The sequence below is a fragment of the Lepeophtheirus salmonis genome, chromosome 6 (genome assembly GCF_016086655.4).
Source record: "Lepeophtheirus salmonis chromosome 6, UVic_Lsal_1.4, whole genome shotgun sequence".
Lineage (NCBI taxonomy): Eukaryota > Metazoa > Arthropoda > Copepoda > Siphonostomatoida > Caligidae > Lepeophtheirus > Lepeophtheirus salmonis.
In genome coordinates, this window is record NC_052136.2 from 48,062,273 (window position 1) to 48,088,439 (window position 26,167).

Below are 26,167 nucleotides of genomic sequence, written 5' to 3' on the forward strand. Positions count from 1 at the left end.
ATTGTATTTAATTTTGAAATAATTTATCGTTTACTCTCTTCAAAATTGAATTTGTTATTTTCCAACTACAATTGAAGAATATGCATTCACAAATATTAAACATAATAGTAAAATAAATCTTTTATTCACAAATGCTTACCAGTATTATAAATAACAAATATTAATGGAAATAAAATCACATAAAAGATCAATTTTGATGTTGTAGGGGATCCAAACACCATAAGAAAAAGTTCTTATTTTTGTATTTGAAGGGAAGTAATGGAAGATTAAGTAGTTATAAGTTGTTTATAACATCAAAAATCCATGAATATATTACAGCTATTTTCGTCTTTTAATGCAGAATTATTTCAGATAAATATATATTCATTATTTTTCTTATACCATATACTAATATATAAACATAGGCAAAAGCAATCCAGGAAGTGCCCTATTCAACATATTTAACAAAAAAGTTCTAGCATGAAAATGTTTACAACATAGTTGTCTAGGATTCCTATACATTTTTCCTAGCAATGTTTAAAAAGGTCGATACTCTTTCTATAATAAGAATGGTCTTACTCCTCAAAATAGGCATTTGCTACCAAAATCACTCTTTCATACTTGGAAAATCTTTGACCACTGAGTCATTTTTTCAAGCTTGAGAACAAAAATATTCCCTGGGGCTAAATATAGTGAATAAGATACTCATCTCATCTGTGAAATGATGGACCCATCTTTCATCCATTGTTATGATACAGTGTAAATTTTTTTATCTGTTGCAGTGAAGCTATGCTTAACACTCAATTGAATCCTCTTAACCACACTTTCTTTACTCGAGTGAGAGAAAACACAGAATTTATCGTGCAAACATCTTTCTCATGTTTTTTCATTTTCAGATAGTATTTTATGTAATGCACTTTTTGAAATGCCTACAATGTCTGCTATTTTCAGTTGAAGATTTACCAGTTCTATGGGATTATACACAACATATGAAGTTTTCACTGTGATACTTGTATTGGCAGTTCCTATGGCCTCCGTTAAACTCAGCTAATCAAAATTTTACTTTCGTATAGGAAGGAGCCACTCACATAGAGTATAATCCACACCTGTTTTTATTGAGTGTGGGTTAACACCTTTTTGATTTCTTTTAATACTATTAAACATCATAAACAACGTAATTTTTTTATTTATTTTTGTTATTCCGTATTAAGTTGTCCTTGGATTTTTTCAATATTCTAGGAGTTTTTATCAATCATTAATCATCATTTTGATTTTTTCTGATGTAGGTAATATAAAAAAAAGGAGGGAGTTGCATTGTAATTAACTTTGGATCTTAAAATTTAAAAAAAGGTTAAAAGAGACATTAAAAATAGGATATATAGATTCGAAATTATTTTTTTCTCGAATTATAACAGTTTCATTTTTTTTATATTTTTTTTTTTTAATACAAGGTATAGGGAAAGATGAAAAAGATGGAAAAATATTAGAAAAAAATATGGTGTAAATATGGTAATTATATTTTGGCTGGTAATCACAATTTACAGAAACATTTTTTTTCAAAATATAAATCGTTTGAAGAATCAATAAACTTACAGTCATATGGTACATATTGTAAGGATAAATTCTTTTAAAAAAGGTAAAGTAATCATAATACTTTTTGTGTTGGTGTGCTTTTGAAGTCCTTAAAATTATTTATGTTAGGTTTTTAATAGAAAAAATGCCGTCTTAATTAATCATAAACAACCTCTCTGGCTTTCATTTTCGTCATAGTAAGTTATTTGTTATTTGACAGCTACTTACATTATCTAATACTACAGTGATTAAAATACAAATGTAAAATACAAATATTGATATTATATCGTTTAACATAAATATTATTTCATACACTGTTGTGCTAAAGAACAACTTCCCTAAAATTTTAAAAACCGAATATGATAGTGTTTTAAAGTATTGAAAAATTCAAAAACTGTTCTCAAAAAATACAAACATCTATAAATTAATAAAAAATATTGCATTTCTTCTGTATCTCTCTTATAATTGGTGCATATTGTAACAGAAATATCTACTATCAGAATTGAATCTTAAGGTACCCTCATCGGAAAAATAATCAAATACTCTCAGGTAGTGAAGAAGGCTCAAGATACTCATAAGAAAAAGAATAATCAGGAATGGAAACAAGAAGGTTTATAAAATTGTTAGTAAATACATTCTTGTTTTTGAATTTAGAGATGAAAAGAATGGAGGAAAAAAAGTTCATGATATTAGCATAAATATTGAGATAATAACTTAAGTACTCAATAAACTTGTCTTAGAATCCGAAATTATGATATCATAGTCTAAATTTTGGAAATAAGGAGAAAGAGTAATAGGAGTAAAAATGTTCATGAAACAATAGAAGAAATGGAAAAAAGGAAACCCTCTGAAGATCAAGTACTTTGATAGGAAAAAAAATGAAAGGGGGGGGGGTCACCTGAGTGAAAGATTATGAGCTCCTCAACGCTACAACAGGATAAAAAAACAGACAAGGTTAAACCATCATGTAATCTGGGTTTTTAGAATTTGAAACCTAATTTATTGTACCGACTGCTGAGCAGGACTCGCAACGACTTATAGTTTATGGGAATGCTATTCCTAGAATTTTCAATTAAATGTATCGTACCTACTACTAGGCAAAAAATCAGATTTTGTCTAAACATCCAACTACTCATCAACTATGACGTCAATATTATAGTCAAACATAAGCCTTACACGTGTTAGGTTATATCCTTGTATTTCTATTCACCTTGCTCAGACCAATCTAGTGATAGATGAAGTTTTATCTAAGGAAGCTATTGTTTCATCACTGAGTTTTAAAACTTAATAGGGAAATATAAACTTCAAAGGAAATGTCTGAACCATCAGGAGAAATGGAGGGGCGTTTAACAACGAATAGTGAAGAGATAGGCGATACCAGCCTGTTAAATAATGATATTGCAAGGTTGGAAGAAGACAAACCGATAAGGCTTGAGAACAAGGAACAGGTTTGAGAGAAGACTGGAAAATGGTGCTAAGATATAAAATAACTCTCCCAAAATACCAGAGATGATTGATGGTCTGTATAAAAAAAACTTTTAAGAAGTCCTGAGGGGGAGGATACAATACGAAAGAAGGAAAAAAGTAGCAACTACATGGAAAACCCAACTAACACATTTATCAAAGAAGGCATAATGATCAACTGCACATACATCAACACCCAACATTGTAAATCAGCAAACTCAGAACTTAAAATTAAAACATGTTAGATAGCTTTAATACCTCAGTAACTGCACAACTAAAATTCTTAATGTAAGTGGATACAAAAACTAACAGTAAATAAGATCAAACCCATGGGCTTGCATTCAAACTGTTAATCACTTGTATGTATATTTTGTTTCATAATTATCTAATACAAATGTTATACAAACATTGACGCAAGAGGAAAATATCTTACGCGCTCGCGAGAAGTTGTTATCTTGAATTCAATGTGCGTTCGCGCACAGGCGATTTCTAGAGAAAGAAATATGCATTATGGTTATGTATTTTACCAAAAAGATTCCTAGGTCTGATGGAGTAAATATAATACTATTATTTTTACTTATACTTAATCAGTGCAACTCCTTCTAACCAATTAAAAGAATCTTTAAAAAAAATCATGAGAACGTCATTGATGAACACAATCTTATTGTAATAAATGGGTGAAATGAGCCTACATTCGTTACTTAGCGAGGTAGTTGAACCATTGATGTTGCAATTATGAAACAAAATGCCTTCAAAAAGTTTGAAATTATCAAATGAAATGTGGATCCTCGACCATCAATGTTGGATGATCGATAAATAGTTTTTAACTTTGAAAAATACAAACCAACAGATGAAAAATCAATACACTTGAGGAAAACTCACTTGGACACTTTCAGATACCATAGACACAACAAATCACTATCTGAAATACTTCTCAACACAAGTGTAGTAGATCAATGTGCTGAATCACTAAATACAGTCATAAAAAAGGTGATCAATATTGCCTGCCACTCAGAAAAAAGAAAAGAAAGAAATCCGTGCCATGGCGAACAAAAAAATTCGCCAGTTTGAGACACAAAATTTGCAAAATCTAACCAAAACGTAAAAATAGCTCACACAGAGAAGAATAGCTTACTACTAAAAACATATATTGTGTGGCACTCAGAAAAGAGAAGAAAGAATCATGGAAATATTTCTGCACAAAAGCTAAAAAAGTCTTAAATGTATTGCCAAACTAATCAGAGTTCATAAATCAAATAGTGACTCATTCAGTCCCCTCAAAAAAGACAAGTTATACTTGAAATTACCTGCTTCATCTTTAAAAATACTCATGGAAACTCATTTCCAGGACTGTAGATTAAATATTTCTTGTGAGAGACCGTTGCGAGAAAAGAACTTTGATATGCTCTTTGAAGGTCAGAGAATACATTAATTCCTTTGGACCACACAAGAGTTCAGGATTAGAAGGGATTGAAACCAGTTTTACTGCAACAACATCGCACACTACGTTTCTGAACTTTACAAAATAGTTATCAGCACTGGGGCTACACACCAAAAAGCTTGTAAGAGTTGAAAGTGGTATTTTTGACGAAACCGGGCCAAGGTGATTACAGGTCGAATCACCCCCTCAAACTACATTCTAAAAGGTGTCAAAAGAATTGTACTTTGGAAAGTCGATGAAGTAATTCCAACAATTCACTTTAACTATGCCTATATAAAGGGGCCATCAAATGAAACAGCCTTGTCACAAGCAACGAACTTAATCGAAAAAATTATCAGCAATAATACTCACTTGTAGTAAGTTTTAAAAGCAATGGTCCTTTGGACTATATACAATTCCACTCAGCAGATATAGCAATGGTAAAACTGGGAACACCAGAGATCATCAATTTTTGATATACAGATCTTCTCAACAGTCAAATGGTAACAGCCAAATTTAAAGGGTGAAAAAATCAAGGTCAATCTAACCGGATATATCGTCATAAGAGAGTGCTTTCTCCAGTTATCTGGAACATTTTTATGAACACCCTTTTGACCAAGTTTAAGAAAAGTGCAGTCAGAGCTCTAGGCCATTTTGATGATAAACTCCTATTAAAATGTTGAAAACATTCTCTCACTCTTGTTAATGCAACACAGAAATCAATAAATATGGATCTGGAATGGGGTCGAGTAAACGTCCTCACTTTCAACCAAAACTAAGTCAAGCACTTTAGTCTTCAAAAAGGCTTACAAATTAAGATCTAAATACTTTCCAAAATTCGATATGGGTGGGAAAGTAGTGGAATATGTAATACATATTAAGTACCTGGGTATGACTTTTTCAAGTTTACCGAACACCTAAAAAAACTACTAAGTGTGGCTGTATACGGAATTTGGCTAAGGAAAACATACAACAAAAGTGGGGTTAGCCTCTGAAAAAAAGCTTTGGCTTGATTCGATGTACTTTTATTATAAACTTAGGAGGTGGAATACAAATATTTTAGATTTTAAAAAGTGTGTGATGGGATTATCTTTTCTTTAATTCTAACATTAATTATCTGAATAGAAGTGGATTTTTAAGGACGTTTGAGGAGTTTGAATGTTTTATGTAAAAATATTTAAAAAAATAATAGCTGTGGGTCCATTGATACCAAGGTGATTGAGGTGGTCCTAAATGTAAGGAGGAATTACATAGTTGTGCTAATGTACAAATTTATATGAAATAATAACCTATATATTAGCATAAAATATCTTATACATAGAACACGCACCTTTTTTTCACTTCGTTTTTTTTACCTTTTTCAATAATAAAAAAGTTATTGAAGGAAAAAGGGATTTCAGTAAATACCTTTTTCAAATGATTGTCTTAAGCAATTAATAAAAAACGAGTTATTACTTAATATTCAATAGCACAAAAAAAAATCTACTCAATTTAAAAAAAAATTATTTATATGATTGTTTTCACTGAACTCCTTTTCTATTTTAATTTTTATTCTACTTTTGTTTCTACTTTTATAAGCTCTAGATATCCAATTTAATAAAAGAGGAATACATTTTCCTGTTTACCATGTATTTTTTCTTATTTTTTAGCGTAAATTCTTTTTTTATATTTAAAATTTTTGGCATAGTAACTGACTTGGTATCATGAACTTTTAAAAAAAGAAGGAAAAGAAGATGTATAATGGTCGTATTTGCTCTGTATTCTAATCCTGAAAAAAACAGCAACAACATTTTTCTCAAAAACATTCATCAATATCCATACATGAGAATATCTTTTGAAAAAAATAAAATAATAATTCATCATAATAAAAACTTTTGTGTCAGAATGATAAAAACCCCTAAAAAGTTTAGACATGATAAAATAAGGAAAAAATAATAGATTGAATTAAAAAAAAATTCTAATGAAAGAAAATTCAATAGTGATATAATTTTTTTTTAAATACCACCCTTACACTTTTTTAGTATCAGTTGTCTACCAATCATTTTTTTATGTCCCTTTTAACTATATTATTTTAAATGCTGATCATTTTCAGTTTATGACATATTTAAAAAACAAAAAACATCATTAAAATGATTTTATAGAATAATAATATTTTGTAATATTATGTTTTGTATGTTGTAAACTTATCAATATTTTCATTAAACAATTAATTTTAACTACTCTTATTTATTAATAGTAATTTAATACATTTATATCTAAATTTTTCTTTTGGAATTTATTTGTTTGCACATTGTATGAATTAAATATATCCATGCACAATACACAAATATATCTAAAAGTCATTTTGATTAAACGTACATAACCTGCAAAACTTCAAACTTCTTTGTAACCCTTCACTAGGCTCTTTTCAACTTTTTGTAGCCCAAAATTTAAAGAACTTTTATTAAGAAAGAATAAGTGAAAGTGCTTCAAAGTGCACAGTATGACAGTGCTGTCTCCTTTCACGCTCGCAACTTGGCTTACCGAAACCTCAGTCAGCCAAATTAGTGTCTAAATTTTTACGAAAAATTTCAGTCCTAGATGGTAAAATTTTGGCTGCCTGAGTGAAAAGTGCATCGCCCCAGGATGTCGGATTAAATGCCTTTACATAGCCTAATATAAATAAGGTAATGTAATATCATTTTTTAACCAAGCCTTAGTGATCATCATAATACTGTAATTAAATCATTTTGGGTACCTAAAAACTTCATTTTTATTTGATATAATAAAAACTCACATTTTTATACGAATATTTTGTAGTATATTTCTTTCAAAGCAGTTATATTTTTTTATTTAATAAATGAATTTTAAATTGCTACCGATAATTGTCAATAAGATTTTTTTGAATCAGTAGCGTGTGTCATTTCATAAAGCATTGATCGAACCTTTGACGTCTTAACTTTGCATATTCGATTTAAAGCTTTAAAACAAAGTGGCTAAATCTGACGTTTTGATTGACTAGCTTTCTGATCTTAATGGTACATTTTTTACCAGATAACATTTCACTTTTGTACGGATAAGGTTACATCAACAGTTTTTATTGTTTCCTATTTATGATGTATACAAATTTTTCTTCCCTTCTCAGAACTCACTTTGTTCATTCAGTTAAAATGGTAAATCTACTTAAATTGTGTAGCTAGTTATTGAGTATCATTTAAGTATAATTAACGCCCCTAGTTGAGAAAAAGTGTCCCTACTATTATTACTGTAAACAAATATTCATTACGGGATCTTCTTTTCATGACTTGGTTTATACTTTAGATTAGTATTTTCTTAGGGGCATGTAGAATGTTCCCATTTTTAGCTCCCTCCCTCTCCTTGTTGTATTTAACACTCATTTTTTCAATCCCTCTTCTGATAAAGTATGAAGTTGTATGCATTTGTAATTTCGAAAACTCCTTGCCCACCATGATACTTACTTTTATAATAGTACTTAAGAATATTTATCTTCTAATTTATTTCTAAATTATATAATATAGTCTCAATTTTAGCCTTGTCGTTCAGTATATTTAAGAAATGAATAATACTCAATCATAATACATAACTAAAGGTGGGTTGCCTGGCGTTGCCCGGGAAATTCAGAAAATAAAATTAATTAAGAACTTTTCCCCTTAATATAAAACAAACAAAACATATAGTAAAATTCGATGAATGATTCTCATGTTGGTTTTATGAGTACAAGTATACTAATTTATTGTACTTAAAATGGCACTCGTCTTCCACACGATAAGGAATTAGTATTTTTATTACTTTATTCTGGGCCAGACACCGAACTTTCACTTTTGGAACCGTTTCCCTGAGCATCAATTAAACCTTCTAATATCTTTAATTACACCCCGGCTCTCAGGCTGTACAGATGTAGTACTACGCCACTAGGCAGTTTAAACTGCACTGCCGACGCATTTCTAAGCACCTAGAATTCCTTCTAATATGCTAAAATACACCTCCGCATACTGGCTGTGAGCTGCTGGTCCCTGATGCAGGTTAAATTCTTCCGTTGCCGCTACGCTGAGGTTCAAAGAACCCTTTTAATATACAAAATATACCTCAGCTCTCAGGTTGTAGAGGCAAAGTGCTAAAAAATACTATTTAAAGGCCCTTGATAGGAAAAAAAAATTATTACCAGAACCATTTTTAGAGACTTAAGAGCCTGTAGGATAAATTTTAAGAAAATCCATCACACATTCCTATTTAATAAAAGATATGTGTAAATTTAATTTTCATAAAGTATTTAAACTTAATGTACAGGTTAAATTAGCCAAATACAACTTTATCTGCATTATTGATATAGTTAAGTAATGTAATAAAATGTAGAAAAAATGTATTCTCCATCTCTGACGTCATTGGCAAATAAACAATGACGTATTAATGTTTTGTAAATTATAGATTACCTTTTTTGACGTAAATGGGTTTTAATTCACTTATTTGGAAAAGTATTGCAAGCGATCAAAAAACCTTATAAGTATATTAACAAATTTTTTATTAACAAGGCTTCCCTTTTGGTTATTTATTTAATTTGTGACATGAATGAAATTGTTTTATACATATATAAGAATCAAAATTAATTGTAATAATGAATGAGTTGTTTTAATAATTATAATATTTCAGGCATTTTTCAATCTTTGAAACTTTCTTATCCGAAGTCACGAGTAAGAACTTAATTTTTAAATATATTTTGATTAAACTACTGTCAAAAATATGAGGTTTTGTGATAAAAAACTAATTATTTTATAAAATTTTATTTCTCACTTATGCAATAAACAATCGACACTTGTAGCTTAGAATCCAGTAAATTTGTTAATCCTGAAACTTCTTATGTTTTTATTGATACAAATATATATAGTTTTTAGGAATATGTTTTTAGACCTAATTATGTTGTTAGAGACATTAATATAAGTAGAAAATAATTTGTAGACTGCACTTTTTACTAATGTGTAAAAAAACAAAAAAAACTACTTATAAATATTTTTGGGTTTTTGTGAACGTTATTTAGGAATAATTTATAACCGCGAAAACAATACTCAGAAATCTTTTTTTTTCTTAATTTATGAGAAAATTATTTATAAATTATTATAAGAGTTTATAGTTTAATTTGGCAATAAAGTTGTTAAAATGAATGTTTGGAGAAAGGAAACCAATGAAACAAATAATTATTTATGAAGTCAAATATTTTTGAAATGTCTTACTTGTTCAACTTTCTGATGGCTTCTTTTAAAGTAGAAAAGTCTGGACGATCCAAAGGATCTTCTGACCAACACTTGGTCATCATTTTTAGTATTTCTGCATCTGTAGAGCATTCTTCAATTGATGGACGACATAGTCTTTGACCCACACCTAGGAGGTTACTGCTCTCCGCTGTAACCGTTCCTAAAGAAGATTTACCCACAGAGTTTCCTCGTTTGACACCTTCAATTATTTCTGAAAAAAAAAAAAAATGTTAATGAAAAGTGAAAAGTTCAATCAGATATGTAAGTTTTGTTTTGGAAAACTAAATACTAGATGTAAATAAAGGTATAGTTTTAATATATAATTAAATTAAAATCAAAATAAATGCTACTTGGATAATTTTCAAAGTATAATTAAATATAGATCAAAATAAAAGATATTTCGAAAAGTTTCACAGTTTTATTTTTATATATACATAATTTTGTTAAAAATTATATTTTGATTAACAAATCTGTTAAAATAATGATAAAACGTTTCAATTCCCTTATAATAATAACGGTTTATTGAGCAAACAACCTATAAGTGGTTTCAAAGATTTCAGAATTTTGGAAAAAAATATAATGGTTAGGTGTAAAAATAATGTAAAAGAATGATTATATATATTTTTTTAAATATTCGATGAAACTTTTTTGCCTATATTGTTTTTATTACCAATAAAGGAACAAACTCATTACCAGTAATAGGTTAAGATAACATGTTAAAATCAATTTTGATTTGCAAAAAACTATATTCTAACCTGAATGTAAATATTCTTTTGTATTGTCATTAGTTATCTAAAAAGTAACAATCTGACATAAAGGTGAATAGAGCAACACTATAGATGTCATCTTATAGTCTGTAGTTGTCTATTCTTTTCTATAACACACATGACCGCTATGATCATCATGTTATTTTACCAATCCAGAATAAATTATGTTTGTAAAAATGGACATATTTTAACTAAGTTATATCATTGTATGTTTTAATATACATCAAAACCTACTTTTGTTGACTATACAAATTTAATCATTAAGCATATAGGATATATCCCATACACTTTGGATATGAGGCCCTCGATATTGCCTGACTCCATGTATCTTGGGGATATAACGATAAGCCCATTAGAGTGAATAAAGTTTTTGTCTTTTTCTCTTATAATTAAAGTATCTACAATTTATGTTACCACATTAACTATGTGACAATCTTGAAATGGATGGGAGGAAGTCTCAAGCCCTATTTGACAGAAAAAATACAGTCCATCTTCAGGGTCAACCTTGGACTTGTTTACTAAGAAAGATAATATTTATATTCTGTTGTAAAGAAGCCTTTTTTGGTAAGGGACTGTGAAATGGATTTTCAAAATAATTCTTGGTTCAATTGCCTCAATATTGTTGATCAGGTTTAATTTTCTTATTCTTTTTTTTCTATTAGTGGTGGGTCCTCAATATCGGAGCATTTAACCTGCGCAGTTTTGATTTTGTAAGTTAAAAGAAATTCTAATACCATGAAGATGTGCTTTTTTAAAGATAAGTATAAGTACATATGTCTGAAAACAACAATTTATCGCGTGTTGATTGTAAAATCGGTACTTATAGCGTAAAGTCAATGTTTATTGCATGTCAATGAATATAATAGTTAAAAAACAAAGACTTAATTGAATTTGATTGATATAATGTTTCAAAATGATACAAAAATGATATGTCAAATAGAGAAAGAAAATCAAAGAATTGGATATGTTTATAAAATAATAATTTGTTTCAGCTTACCCAAAAAATTGTATTTTTTCTTACACTAAACGAATGAATTACGTATTTGATAAAAAAACTTAGAGCCTTTGAAAAATTAATAAACAATTTTATATTCAGAATTCAAGGGATTTACATATAAAAAGTAAAATGTGGTGATGAAAATGGATGAAAAAGTGTAAAGTACAAGGATCCATGGAGTGGTTTGAAGTGGAAGAAGTGATATCTTCAAAAAAAAAAAAATGATATTATTAGTAGCAGCTAGGGTTTAAAACGAATTTTATAACATGACACATAGTTGATATAGACTTATATATATATATTTTAAGTTTCTCATATTTTAATATTTACTGAATTAATTTTTTAACTCGTAACTATTAAATTAAATGCTCAAAATATCTTTTTAATGATATATTAAGAAAATAATATCATTATTTAATTAAATATTAAGATTAACAGCATTAACTTGGAATTAATTTTGGAACTTGTAATCATTATAATGACAAAAATAGTACTTACTGTTTTTATAAGGTTATGATAGTAGTATTGATTATATTAGAAGTAATTTATACGCCTCATATTACAAAAATAGGAAGGAAAACGTCTTATATATGAACAAATTGATTAAAACTCATTTCAATTCAGCAAATAACAAAATTCATAGCGATAACATAATTGCATTTTTTTGAGTTGACATTTCAAGAGCCAACTAAAATTAGATTGTCGGCGCCCACATCTTTTTGCATCTCTGTTTTTTTTTTTTTTTTTTTTTTTGGGGGGTTAGAATCACACATATTTTTGTTTATCAATAACATTTGTCACCCTCTTGTGCGTCCTTCTTCGCTAAAACGCACATGAGCACTACGCTTATCAATTTATTTACCAATTTGGAATGAGGAATGTTGTAAGCTTGGGCATAAAATAACTAAATTATTGAATTCGATGTTTTATTCGACTTCGGAAAATATTTTTGTAGAATACAAGGAACCAAACTAAGTTTAATCCCTTCTTTCAGTATAGAAAATATCCTACATTTTGAATATGAAGTCATCACTCTTGCCTGACTCCACGTATCTTAGGGTTTAGCGATGAACCAATTGGAGCAAGTAAGGTTTTGGTTGTATTCTCTTCTAATTAAAAACTATTGTTACTTGTTATGGCTAGAGCTCCAATCAATGTTTGGAAAGTGATCAAAGAAGTAGGACATAGATCAAATTTAAAAATAACTCAACGGACGTAATGATATTTAAAGAGTTATTTATTCTTTACTGGCTCACCACCTGTATACTCATATAAGATAACCTATTTCAAAACAACCGTATGTTGATGGAATTCGACTACTGGGCTTATGTTTGATAGCCAAATCAAAATTTAAAATTTAAAAAAATATTTAAAGATACTATGTAGATTTATGTTATTCCACTGTTTTATATGTACATTTAATTAAGTTCAAGTGAAATAATCAATTCATAGTTATATTAGTTTGGGTAAAATAATTAGGTAAAAGTATTAATGTAAAACTAATTTGTTATTCCTAATATATGTAGGATTAACGATCCCTAATAATTATTATGTAGGTATATACTGGTATGATGTACATGGGTATATAAGAGTTGGTTTTCCAAATTATGTACATATGTATATATGAACATACAAGATTATAACTTTTAGGTATGGTAAGGAAGGGGAGGGGGGAATAAAGAGTTTATATAGTTTCTAACTTCGTTAATAGTGAAAGTTAGAGATTCTAAGAATTGTTTTGTTTAAACAACCTGCCTTGTATTATATTCTTCCCCCCCAAAAAAAAAAAAAAAAAAAATATTCAGCCTATTTCAAACGAAAGAAAAGTAAAAAACTTAATTATTACACAAGTTAACAAAAAAAAGTATTTTAAATTTAGATTTTTCCCTTTTTATAGGATTACGACAACTTTTGAAGATGAAAAGTAGAAATCCACAATCCAAATAATAAAAAACACGATGATTGAATTTTTAACCTTGTGCGAGTAAGGTATTGTTATTGGTATTATTATTGTTTAAACAAATACAAAAATAAACTATTTATATGTTATAAGTGCCAAGACTTTTTCACAAATAAAATAGGATTAATATTACTAGATAAACTTTATTCTCATGGTGCTCAAGGATAATATTTTGCAACCCTTTAAAGAGTTCGAAATAAAAGTGGTTTCGATAGAGATTGGCTAAATCTTCAATATTTGTTTACAAATCTAAGAAAAAAAATATAAAAGGATGAGTTCTTTTCGAAAAGTACAAGTGGAAACTTCTCCTCATCTAATCTACAAGTGTCTGAGAGTAAAATCATTCGTGAGGTTAACATTAAAATACAAAAATCCATGAAGAAAGCCTTTGGAATCTCATTGTGCAAGGATGAATGGCTGACTATGACGTCATCAGTTCATAAAAAACATTATAAAGCCGAAGAGTTTGTGACAAAAATCCTCATTAGCACGAACAAATGGCTTTCTCATGCCAGTACATTTTTTCAAACTTTTGGGGTTTTTGAAAATAGAGAAAATAAATGAAGATTTTTCTTAGTACTGTGTTATCTATTTATTAGGTATAATTTATTAAATACATATCACAATTGGATATATATTTGCTATAAATGTGTTACAGTTTAATATAAAATTTAATCGTCCTTTCTTGTTAAAGGGCACAAATAAAATGATATACAAGTAAAATTCATTAGAGTTCATGAAATCCAAAAACATCCCTTCCAGTTGAACTAGAATAGTAATTACTATAGATTTGTAGGTATAGATTAGCTAAAGAATTTTAACAATTATTGCCTCCGATTTGTATTTAATTTTTCCTCCGATAGAAGGAACGAAGAGTCAGTCTGTGGGTAAAAGTTTCTTGTTCTATACTTGGTTGAGATAAAATTATCAACCATGTTATAATAGGATTCCCTTTTTGACTATAGTAGAGAAGATGAAATGCAGTTTTTACTGAGGTCATACAAAAGAAGCAGAACACGTTTTCTAAGTTTTATTTGTTCTTTTACAGGAAGATGGTAAAAGTATTTATCGGAACCATTTTTTGCAGCCAAGCTGTCTAAGGATTAGGATGAATCATTTGAAGACTTTCTTTATTGCTCTCTAAACAGTTGAGAGTGAAATCCCAAGATCTCTTGCGTGGATCCTTATGGACTTGCAGGGATTTGTTTGGGATGGCTTATTTAAATTCTGCGGGTCCAATTTGGCCTTTTTGACAGATGCCTCCTTCCTACCCAACGTCTCAGACTTGCTGACGGCGTAGATGGTGGTGGTGGAGACGCCTAATTGGTGGGAGTGCGCAAATGGAAATTCGTCAATCATGATAAAGTGTCAATTTCTCGACTTGTACATAAGATACTCTAGTTTGTTTAGTCTTGTACTAATGGTTTATGGCTTAATTATTTGAAATATAAATTAATTTTGTATTGCTTGATGCAAGTATGCATGTAGATGTTACATTTTGATTAAGCTTGAAGACTGAAATATACTGATTGATAATACGTACAATAGAAAATAAATAAATATTGATTTTATATATTTATTCATTATATTTAGAAACAAGTACAAAAATAAGAAAAAAAACTATCGAGTAATCAATCAACATTAGTGTTATCACTATTATGCTCAATACAAGATATGTTTTAAGCAGGGAGGAAAATAAAGTATTAATCCTTTTTTTTACACTGGCTATATTGTAATATATAAATATATAGGTACGTAATTATTATACTCATACATTGATAGAACATCCAACATTCGCCTGGAAGAAACTCCAATATGTACATTGAATTAAAAGATTAAAACATTTTTAACAAAATCTCTTTCTATACAGCTAATTCTATTCTTTTTATTTGGGTAAATAATTAATGTATTTTTTTCTTAGACATTTAAAATTGATTACTTTATATGTATTATATTTTTATATATAGATAGGTAATAAAGTACAAATGTGAGTAGATAATTATAATTGAATTGATATATAGAGTTTGTTGCCAATTTTTGATTATTTTAGCTTTTATAATGTGAAAATATTCGATAGTTGATTGTTTTTAACAAATTTGTCTTGTAAATAAGTCTAAAAGTATCATCAAAAGTACAAAAAGTTGTACATTCATATTAAAATAGTTAAAATCTTTCATATACATCAATACCGACTATTTACAGATTTTAATAGACTAGGCATTGTTTTATTACAATTTTTTGACATTCAACCTGTTTAATATGCGTCAAAAATTTTAATTTGTAGAACTCAAAATCTAGAACACTCTGGTTTATCCATGAAACCAATAATATCTGTATTAATTTATTTACATTTTGTTTTTTGACAATTATGGCATATTTTCTTGTAAATATCTTAACACTAAATGAAATAACACTATTACTTAAAAATACTTATTTAGATTAAGATTTGATTTAAAAAAAGTATTTGAACAAATATTTATTTAAATCAACAATTTACTATTATAATGGCAAAACAAGTTATAAGGACACTTTTGAGTACCATGTAAATTACTTACTTTTTTTTACGTTTCATGTACATAAATAGTGTCTTGCACATTCATAGATTTAATAAGATTGTTCAAAACTTCCTATACGTTTGTACAGTAAATAATTTATTTTGTACTCTTAGTTATAATGAGTACAACTGATTTTTAATTATTGAAAGATAAATCATTTTTACAGTGATTTAACTATAGATTAGATTATTTATTTAGTTTTTAAGTGTAGTCACCAACGAATTCCGTTTTTCAATTTTAATAATAACAAATACAATGTTATAGACAAGACAACTTTACTCTAATGAATCGAGACAAATACCTTAAAAATATAACCACAATTTGCCTGAATGACAAATTCTGGTTTGGTGTGGAACTTTGAACAGCAGTTCTTAACAAAACTAGGTTCTAGGTTAGCTCAAGCATTGGTAATGACGACCTTAAAAATATCCCACTTGAGGTGCTGAAAAATACACCTATAACCACCTATATTGCTAGCCAAACATTGCAGAGCTATTCAATTTCTTAATAAAGTGATCTAATTATGTTTACTTGTACTTTACTTTAGATCAGAAAAAGTCAAAAAAAGTCATGAAGAAAATTAACAATAATTTTGTCAACACAAAAACTGAAACGGTTTAAATTAGGGTAAGTAAGCCTTCGTATAAAAGGGAGGAGTAATTTTGTTAACGAGATTAGAAAATGAAATGAAATGTGTGTTATCCGATCTTATCTCGGATATATTCTTAGAATAATCATAGAATAAATACGAGATACTTCTACGAAGGGAACGCGCGTATTATACATCAATTTATATTCTAAACTCGGTAAGAAGTATCTCACAATAACAATAACAGATTACATAGGTACATATATATATATATAACAATATGTAATTTATTTTCGACATAATGCAAAATTAGAAAATAGATAGCCATAGGCTCATCATCTTTTTTAAATAATCCTGGAAACTTACTTTACCCTATTTATAACTAAATTTTAATATTTGTTTTTGAAATTGTTTACTCTATTAAATTGTCCTTGAATGACAAAAGAAATAACGTTGATTGATTATTCGTATTTTTTAATTAACCAAATACAATAAATTTTATTGAATTGCTTTTTAAGTAACAATATTCATATACTTTATTTGTATGTATGTACATAATAATATCACTTTAACAAGCATTAATAAATTAATCGTGTTCATGTCTTAAAAAATAATAATAACGATATCAATATTATTTTATTCAGACATTAATGCCAAAAAACAAAAAGGTAATAAATCAGGGACAAAGTGCAAAAAACAAAACATATTAGACAAAATAACGGATGTATTTTGTGCGTTTAATACATCGTGGGTATAACTTTACTCAAACAAGTATTAACAATCCGTTAGTAAACGTCCTTTAACATCGCAGTTAGCTAACTGGGTATAAATTAAACCCTAAAAATAAAACTTATTTAATAACTTGAGAAAAAGACGTAAACCATAAAGTCATTTATAATTTTGTATAACTTTTTTAATATTTACATCCATTTTGCAGTGGTAAAAAAAAAACAATTGAAATACTTTAAATACTTTTATTAATATTAGACATGGAAAAATATATACAGCTTAATTAATTCTTTCAAATTGAGTTTAGGGTTACATCAAAATATAATGTGATAAATTTTTATGTTCCATAATTTTTTTTGATATATTCATTACTTTATACGAATCTTAGGAATCAAATTAGTACCCATTCATTTTTGATTAATTTGAGTGCATTTTATCAAAAGATAATAGTTCTTATATTATGGTTTTGTAGCTTCATATTAATAAGAGTAATAATCCAAGAATTCAAATGGAAGAACCATGAACGACGTTGAAGCAAAAAAAGCAATTAAAAACGATAAACCCCGATAATTTTTTTTTAAATTTACGAAAAAATCCAAAACAATGCATTATTCAGATACTTAATGAATTTATGGGCACATCGATTTATTGACATTGGCAATTCATTAATTTTCCTTTAGTTGTCTAACTATACATACTTTTTATTATTAATCCTGTAAAATGAGTTTGGTTGACGCTGATGATGATTTATTGGATTAATATTGATTTCCAATGATAAAAATATCATATAAACACATATATGTTTTTTTTTGGTAAATCAATTTGTTGAAAATGAATGCCACATAGTCTGATTTAAAGTTATAGAAGCTCACTCAAAAGTATTGGCGATTAAACAAATATTAAAAGAAATACGAAACATTTTTATGAATGTCAAGACTAGGTTTGAATAAGCTTGTAAGTTTGAAAAAATGGGATATTAGTCGGAAAATTTCGAAAAAAACAATACTTCCCCCCCCCTGCTCACCCTGAATAGAAATTATAACTACGGTGGTATAGGTATCTGTAGGTTTGTACATATGTACTGCTCGTTTACATTATTTTCCTGGGATTTTTGTAACAATTGTAGGAAAATATTTAGTATATACAAAAAAAAAATCAATACAAAAGCTTTTACAAATCACGATCTGTGAATAACTTTTTTTTATGTGACCCAAATTTTGGATAAATCTTTTAATTGATCTGGAATATTTATATTTTTAAACTTTTTAAAAATGGAAAATTTGTTGTTAAAATACTCAAAAAAAAAAATCATCCTATAATTGATGCAAAAATAAGTGATGAAGGTTTAAAATATAATATATTTAATAATTATATCACATATTTCAGTCACTTAATTTTTTGTACAAGTATTGTAATGATACGTTTTCAACAAATTGATTTACCAAAAAAAAACATATATGTGTTTATATGATATTTTTATCATTGGAAATCAATATTAATCCAATAAATCATCATCAGCGTCAACCAAACTCATTTTACAGGATTAATAATAAAAAGTATGTATAGTTAGACAACTAAAGGAAAATTAATGAAATGCCAATGTCAATAAATCGATGTGCCCATAAACTATATTAGATTCAAGGAATGTAACCATATTCATATAATATTGTACAATGTACATATATGTATTAGAAAAAAAATAACAATTTTGAGTTATTCGATTTGATTTTTTCAAATTGTTCAAAATAAAACTCTATTCATACGAATTTATGTATTTACCTCACTAAATTATGGTCTAAGGTTAGATAAAATTTGTCACTGAATATTTGTACAAAAATATGTAATTTTATCCCCTTCTTACTTTTCTAAAAGTGATGATCTACCCCACACATTGAAGTATCATTTAAATTTTAAATTCCTGCGAAGCTGTTTTGAAAAGGATTTTCAACTTAATAAGTTTGGGAATTGCAACGACATTCAGATATTCCAATTGAAGTATGCGTAAGGTAAGAGGTCACTTATATTTTTTTTAAACACATAATAATTTCCCAAAAAAGTTCCCAATAACAGTTTATATGTAATAATATAAAAGAATATAATTATCTTCCACATGTTTTCCAGTGACAAAATAGACTCAAAAGTAATAAAGAAATCAAGGGTGAGTTTGAAGTGTTCAAGTGATATAATTAGATCTATAGACCACAAATCACAAACTCCATCTTATAAATGGAATTAGATCAATGTGATAGATATGAATGATTTTTACATTTCAGGACACTGAAGGACTCTTATTAATGAATATTTTCTTAGAGTAGGAGACGAATCAGAGTTGACTTAAGGAGGAGTACACTCAATAATTTCATTGAATGAGCTGTGGATGGGAATGATTATTCCGTGTCTAACCCTCACTGGGGTTTTCAGTCGATTATTCCGTCTTTTTATGATATTCCTTAGTTCTTATAGAAGTATATTATGATTCCTTACAAGATCAACGGAATTGATGTGTTCTTGAGCATAGAGGCGATGATTCACAAGATCAGAAGTCAGTAGCCCCTATGAAAGATCTAGATGTGAAGGGACATCTACAAAATGAACGATCCCTCGATTAAAGGAGACGACATCCCTTTAACAGAACCTGAAGTTGAAGCAAGGATCAGAAGGCATACGACTAGAATATCCAAAAAGAGTGATACTAATTATTAAGAATGGAAACGATGGTCTAGTACAACCGAATTCTTCGTGGGAAAGATCCATCTAACTTCCTTTGTTTATTATTCATTGCTAGGAATACAACGGCAATTTTGATAAATTCAAACGGATTATATTGCAATTTTCTAACTAAAATTGGAATAAAATATGGAATATTTTGACTAGATTTTGGAAATTAAGTAATGTAAAATAGATATAAATATAGTTTAGGTTATCAATATTGTATAAATGTATTCATTTATGCAGGAAAGTCAACATAAATAAGAAAGATTTTGATGGCGTTAAGAAGAACTATGCGGAAAACGAGCACGTTGAAAAGAAGCTGTGCTGTAAAAAGTGCACCCAAAAGAGCCCTGCTGAAAAAAATCATGCTGAAATGTATTACCGCCATTATCTTCATAGTTATTGAAAATTTTAGAATTAACTATTATGGAAGTATCGAAAAATGTCTATACAATTTCAAATTAATTATCATCCCTAATGATGAATATGAAAAAAAAAAGATAAAAATGGAGTTGGATATACTTTATTCTGAATAAAAGTACCTTGTTTGTTAATAACTTATTAATTAAGAAATATTATCCTCTCTACATCTTACAATGTTACACATTGTTTTTGTTTAAAAAAAAAATATTTTACTGTTTTTGTTACATTGTCTCATACATATTATATGAAGCAACGGTATTTTTTTCGGTTTACTAATGCTTAAAGTATCAAACGTAATAACTTCAAAGGACAGCTAAATTTTTATAATGCTCAAATTTCCATTTTAAAATTGGGATTCCTAAACATTTCAGAGAAATGCTTCCATTCGGATTTAAAGAGAAATAACTGATGGTTAATTGCTACTCGTAATCCCTATCTTTAATTGTTGATTATATTGAAATATTTTATCAACTTTCTTGTAATAACACAATAGATAAACATACATATTTTAACATTTAAAAAGAGATTTGTTTGCTCTTATGTATATTATTTTCATTTTTAAAGAATATAATTAATTTCTCTTTAACCTAGACCCTAATCAGATGACATTTTCTTGTTACGACAACAACAACATTTATATATTTTTATTAAAAACTTAATGCTTGTCTTATTTCATTTTTAATTATCAATTTACTATTTTTTTAATCTGTATATTATCGAAGTTAGAAAAAATTCAGAGTCTTTATTTCGTCGTTAAATATAGATGAACTGAATCTGCCAAAATTGATTTTAGGTTTGATCTAACAATCTATGAAATGATTGATGGGAAAATATAGAATATAAATATGTAAAAAGAGATAGTTTCAACATTGTAAAAGTAAAAAAATATTGAGAAGCTTCGTTTTTTTCTTAAACGATGGATTTTTAGTTATAGATATGTTACGTATCGTCGGACGTTTTAAATTGTCGGACACTTAAAGGTTAAGTCGCAACAATTCTTTAGTAATTCATCTAAGAAGATCAAAAGAAACTTTATGTAATCATCACACATTTTAAAAAATTATGTACAATTTCGAATCGATTGATGGTATAGTTATTAAGAAACAAAAGTTTTAAGTTCAAGGTTCTAATTATTTGTAGTTAAAATTCAAAACTTCTATATTTTATGGTGTGGGATAATATGAAGATATTTCCTCTCCCTTTGGTTATATTAGAACAAAATTACCATGTTCGAGTTCAATAGGAGTTTTGACATTAGTATTATATTTATTTGCTGGATTTTGTCTTATTATTTGTGAAATAATTGCTGTCTGATAATATGAACCAAATAATTGACAAATTCATATTATCGTACAGTGTTTTTAATTTAATAAAATAACAAATAAAATAGTAAAAAGGGTTTTGCTTTTCATTTTTTAGAAAATCCGAATCTGGTAATGTTTTTTGACTTTGTTTTGTCCCGTAAATTTCAAAAAAAGTGATTTTCAAAAAGATAAAATAACTCTAAGCTACATCAATTTCACTTAGAAAATTAGAGAAAATACGTTTATTTCTATATTTTCCAGTGCTGGTTTTTTAAAAATAATTTTAGACATTCATATTAAGGGAATATATATGTGTTGTTCTTGATGTGAAAAGTTCAAATATGAAGAAATTTTAATCATTCTAACCTAGTAATTTCTTTACTGTAAAATAAATAAATTAGCAGTAATTTCAATACTGTTTTGTATGGAGAATGCTTAGGAACATATAATTTTATTTATTCACCTTATGATACATATCGGTTGATGCTATATTTTATTAATTTGTAATTTTGATTCTAAATATATATTGGGAGAAAATAAATATAACAATGGAGATTAATTTTCCAACAAAATTTTCGCTTCATTATATTATGAAAATATTAAAACTACATTTGAATCAATTATAGTTTTGCAACTTTTTTTTTGAGTGTATCTTTCTTATAATTCATTTAATTTTAGAAGGATATGAATGTTTTGCTTGGAGTCAGTCTTTGACATCTCTCTTCTGCTGGCCTCCTGCTTCCTATTCACTCCATTTATCTTTTCTTGTGATAAATACTGTGAAGAAGCTGCTGTGAGCATTTTAAAAAACCCTTTAGCTGTTTGGATAGATTTCTTCAACTCGTAAGTTGTTTAGGAGCAGTTAAGAGGTGGTTCTGACACTCCTTCTGACCAGTTGATCGGGTAACTTATGCTAGAAATTCCACTGTTTATAGCAGATGTTTTTCTTATGCTGAAATATAGGCTACTCGATGGTCCGTTTGGTCCACTCTCTCCCTGATTGCCTTGATTCGTTCTACCCTTATGATTATCTCCTTCTGGCCATCAGAGCAAACTAGAGTGACATAGGTCATTTAACTCTGAGCATACCGAGCAGATCTTTTCACTGTTGACATCAAGAGTTCACGCATCTATTTTTCTGGGACTTGACACTATTAAGCTAAAATTTGACGTGCCTTAGCAATTCTATCCAACAGTACTTCACTTTAGTATTGAACATAGATGGATTATACACACGAATGATAAACTAAACTATGATTCCCAAATTTCATAGATTTTTCTCCTATAGTCCATTATTTAATACTGTTAGCCGTAGTGAGCCAGCAGCTGTGGTAAACAGGTCCGATCTCCAAGAAAGCAATCCTTTTAGGAAAAAACCTTCCTTGACAGCACACACTATCATATAACTGTAGTGTTAATCCGTAGACAAAATTGAATAACTTAATCACAAAGTTAGACTAGTGGTGAGTATAGAGATTCAGGGAGAGTTTGAATTGATATCTAAGCATTTAATCGAGTCTAGCAGCTTTCCTATTGGTCCAGATAATCTATTATCTCAGAGAGTTTGTCCATCCAGCTCAAGAAAAAGACGGCGTAATGGAAATTTAGTAGTATGCAGACTACCCACCAACCAGACCAGTTTTCTGCCAAACTTTATTCCAAATGTTTTCAAAACTCCAGTATTTACTACAGTGTTCAAATTTGGTGAGTACCCTCCGATTGTCATGTCTGTTTTATCAAAATCGTTCTCTTTTAACCATTTAAATATAAATTTTGCAATTGGTATAGCGTGTGATTCTTCCTTGTTTGCTTTCTCTGGTATAAAGCCGAACAAGTAATTACCCCTAGGCTCAATAAAAGCAATATAGTGCTGTTGCTTGATCCAACCCATAAATTACTGTTCACTGAAATATTATCAGGAGGATAATTAATTACATTTTGACATGTACAAGTCTCAATGAAATATAAGATCGTATTAGAAATGAAGATTTAACTTTCAGGAGTTGACGATAGAAAACAAGATACGAGAATTATAGCACGTAGTTGCAAAGTTGATTGTTTCCCGAGATTCCATGAGTTGTATTGAAGCGACTTGAACTCCGAAAGACTCCATAAATACTTGGCTAGAGCTAGACTCCGAGTATAAATTTAACAATGATTCGGATATTGGAGTTATCCATTGAATACATGGTATCATATCGCAGAACTGGATCCATTATATTCTTCTCCGAGATGGAGTGGGAAACACAGACATGATCCTTTATAAATTGTATTAATTATTAATACGACAAAAGGCGTGATGATTCTTCCTTTTCTTTTTCTAACTTCTTCTTCTAATTTATGTACTGTGTGTCTGTTCCTCTCTCTATTTGTTCTTATAAAATAATATGAGATCCTTCATCTCAGGGATTGCCAAATAATCACGAATTCAACTGCGTAAAAGATTAGGTACGTTGTATTTTGAATTTTATCCACCCAAGATATACATATTCAAACAGCATTTGAACTCCTATGTCTATATTTTTTCTATTTTATGGTGTTTGAAATTAACAAATATGATTCCAATATCGTCCAGAGTTTCAAAATTTTGATTTGAAACTATTCCGAATTTATAAATTTTAGGCATTTTTTGAAATTGTTTTTAAATCTTTAATGACCTCTTTATTCGATATTTTGATACAAAACTTCTTACTAACATATTTATCAATGTGTTTATTTAAAAAAATCTCAAATATAACGAAAGGTGTCCGACGATGAGTAACTTACCCTATATGATTTTTATGAAAAATATATACAAGTAAGTATTTACTATGAATTTTAAAATTGCAATTTAAAAATATATTAAAAAGTGTAATTCTTAGGCACATCTGATATTTTTCATTAATGTTTATAAATTTATCCTTAATTAATATACAGATTGACTTTTTAAAACTTTCCCAATTTTCTATTTCTCCTGATATGGCCAAGGGAACGCTATTATGCTGAAAAAGTATGAAATATAGTAATTTTGGTTTTAAAACTGGATTCAAGACTCTCCAAACATCAACCAGAAAAAGTATTTATAGTTTTTGAAGGAGGGTGAACTTCCCTGAAACTTTAAATATTGCCCAAAAAATATTTCTCTTGCAACTTAACAAAGTACCTATTTATATTACTTGAAAAGTGTAAAAAAAAATTAAACACTTTTTGGTAAATAAAAATTCTGCTTTGATTTCAATTTTTTTTTCTCAAACATTAGTATATCAAACACTTTTACAATAATTTAGTCTGAAATCCTTTTTGATTAGTTTAGGAGATATTGCTTTGATAAAAAAAAAATCATATGAAAATAAATTGGTTATCTGATTATATTGACTCTAGAAACAAATGAAATATTGCTCCATAACATAGAGGAACTCTGACTTCTGTGGTCTTAAAATGTAGAAAATCGTATTTTTTTAAATTTTGGATTAGCGATATATTGAATATCGCATAATAAATTCTTGAAAAGTTATCAGTTAGCTAAAAAAAACAAAAAAATTGCTTAATAAATAATAAAAAAAAAAAGAGTTGACCATGACCATAGTTTTTGTTAATTAATTTTTTAAAGTTTTGTACCTCATGATTTATTTGAAATTTTAGTTATCTTACATTAAAACCTTTTTTTCTTTAAGACAACATATATTGTTTCATTGCAAAAGAAAGAAATTAAACATAACTAAATTATAATAAGTCGGGAAGGATTACTTTTATGTTACTATCATCGATAATGACTGTATTTTTGTTTTTTCCTTTACGATCTTACCAATATGACAAATTTCCTTGTTTTGATGTTCTTGATTTTATGAATGGATTTGATATGGCACATTCTTTACAACTGATGGACCAGAGTCCTTTCTCAGAGACAGAGGAATTGATCTTAAATATTGCTTCACTGTTATTTTTTCATTTTGAGATTGAACCCTTTTAAATTTATAAAAAAGTGTACAGTGCTAAAGCTATGGAATTAGTGTTTTAAAAAAAAGATGCCATCGAACACACTCCTTTATAGTAAAATTTGAAGTATATGTACAAAAATTACATACTTTAGAAATGAAATATAATTTTTATCAATCTCCCAATTACTCATAATTCCATAATTGTACAACTCTACACTTTTTTTGAATTTTTTTTAATAGTGTAAATACCATAATATTCCTATTTCAATTATTTGTTGGGCAATTATAAATATAACAAATCGAATTTTAATAAATTTTATCAAATATTAAACTAACGTATTAAATGTTAAATTTTAGGGACATTTATATTGTTTAAACTTGTACAATATGTTTTTTTATAAAATAATCATAGTGAATAAGAATATGGATTAAGATTTTATTACAATGATGAATTCTACTTATACATATAATATGATTTATTTGATAATGACTTCCAAAAACATAATAAAATTTGCAAATTTTGAACAGAAGCA

The 26,167-nt window shown here is 28.1% G+C and overlaps 1 protein-coding gene across 1 annotated transcript in view; it reads right to left on the reverse strand.

Annotated features, from left to right (window-relative positions):
- Nucleotides 1–26,167, reverse strand: part of LOC121120605 (atrial natriuretic peptide receptor 1) — a 339,724-nt gene that overhangs the window by 37,330 nt on the left and 276,227 nt on the right. The window contains exon 16 of the mRNA XM_071889625.1: nucleotides 9,661–9,892. Within this exon, the coding sequence (XP_071745726.1) occupies nucleotides 9,661–9,892 (232 nt within the window). The remainder of the gene's footprint in view (nucleotides 1–9,660; nucleotides 9,893–26,167) is intronic.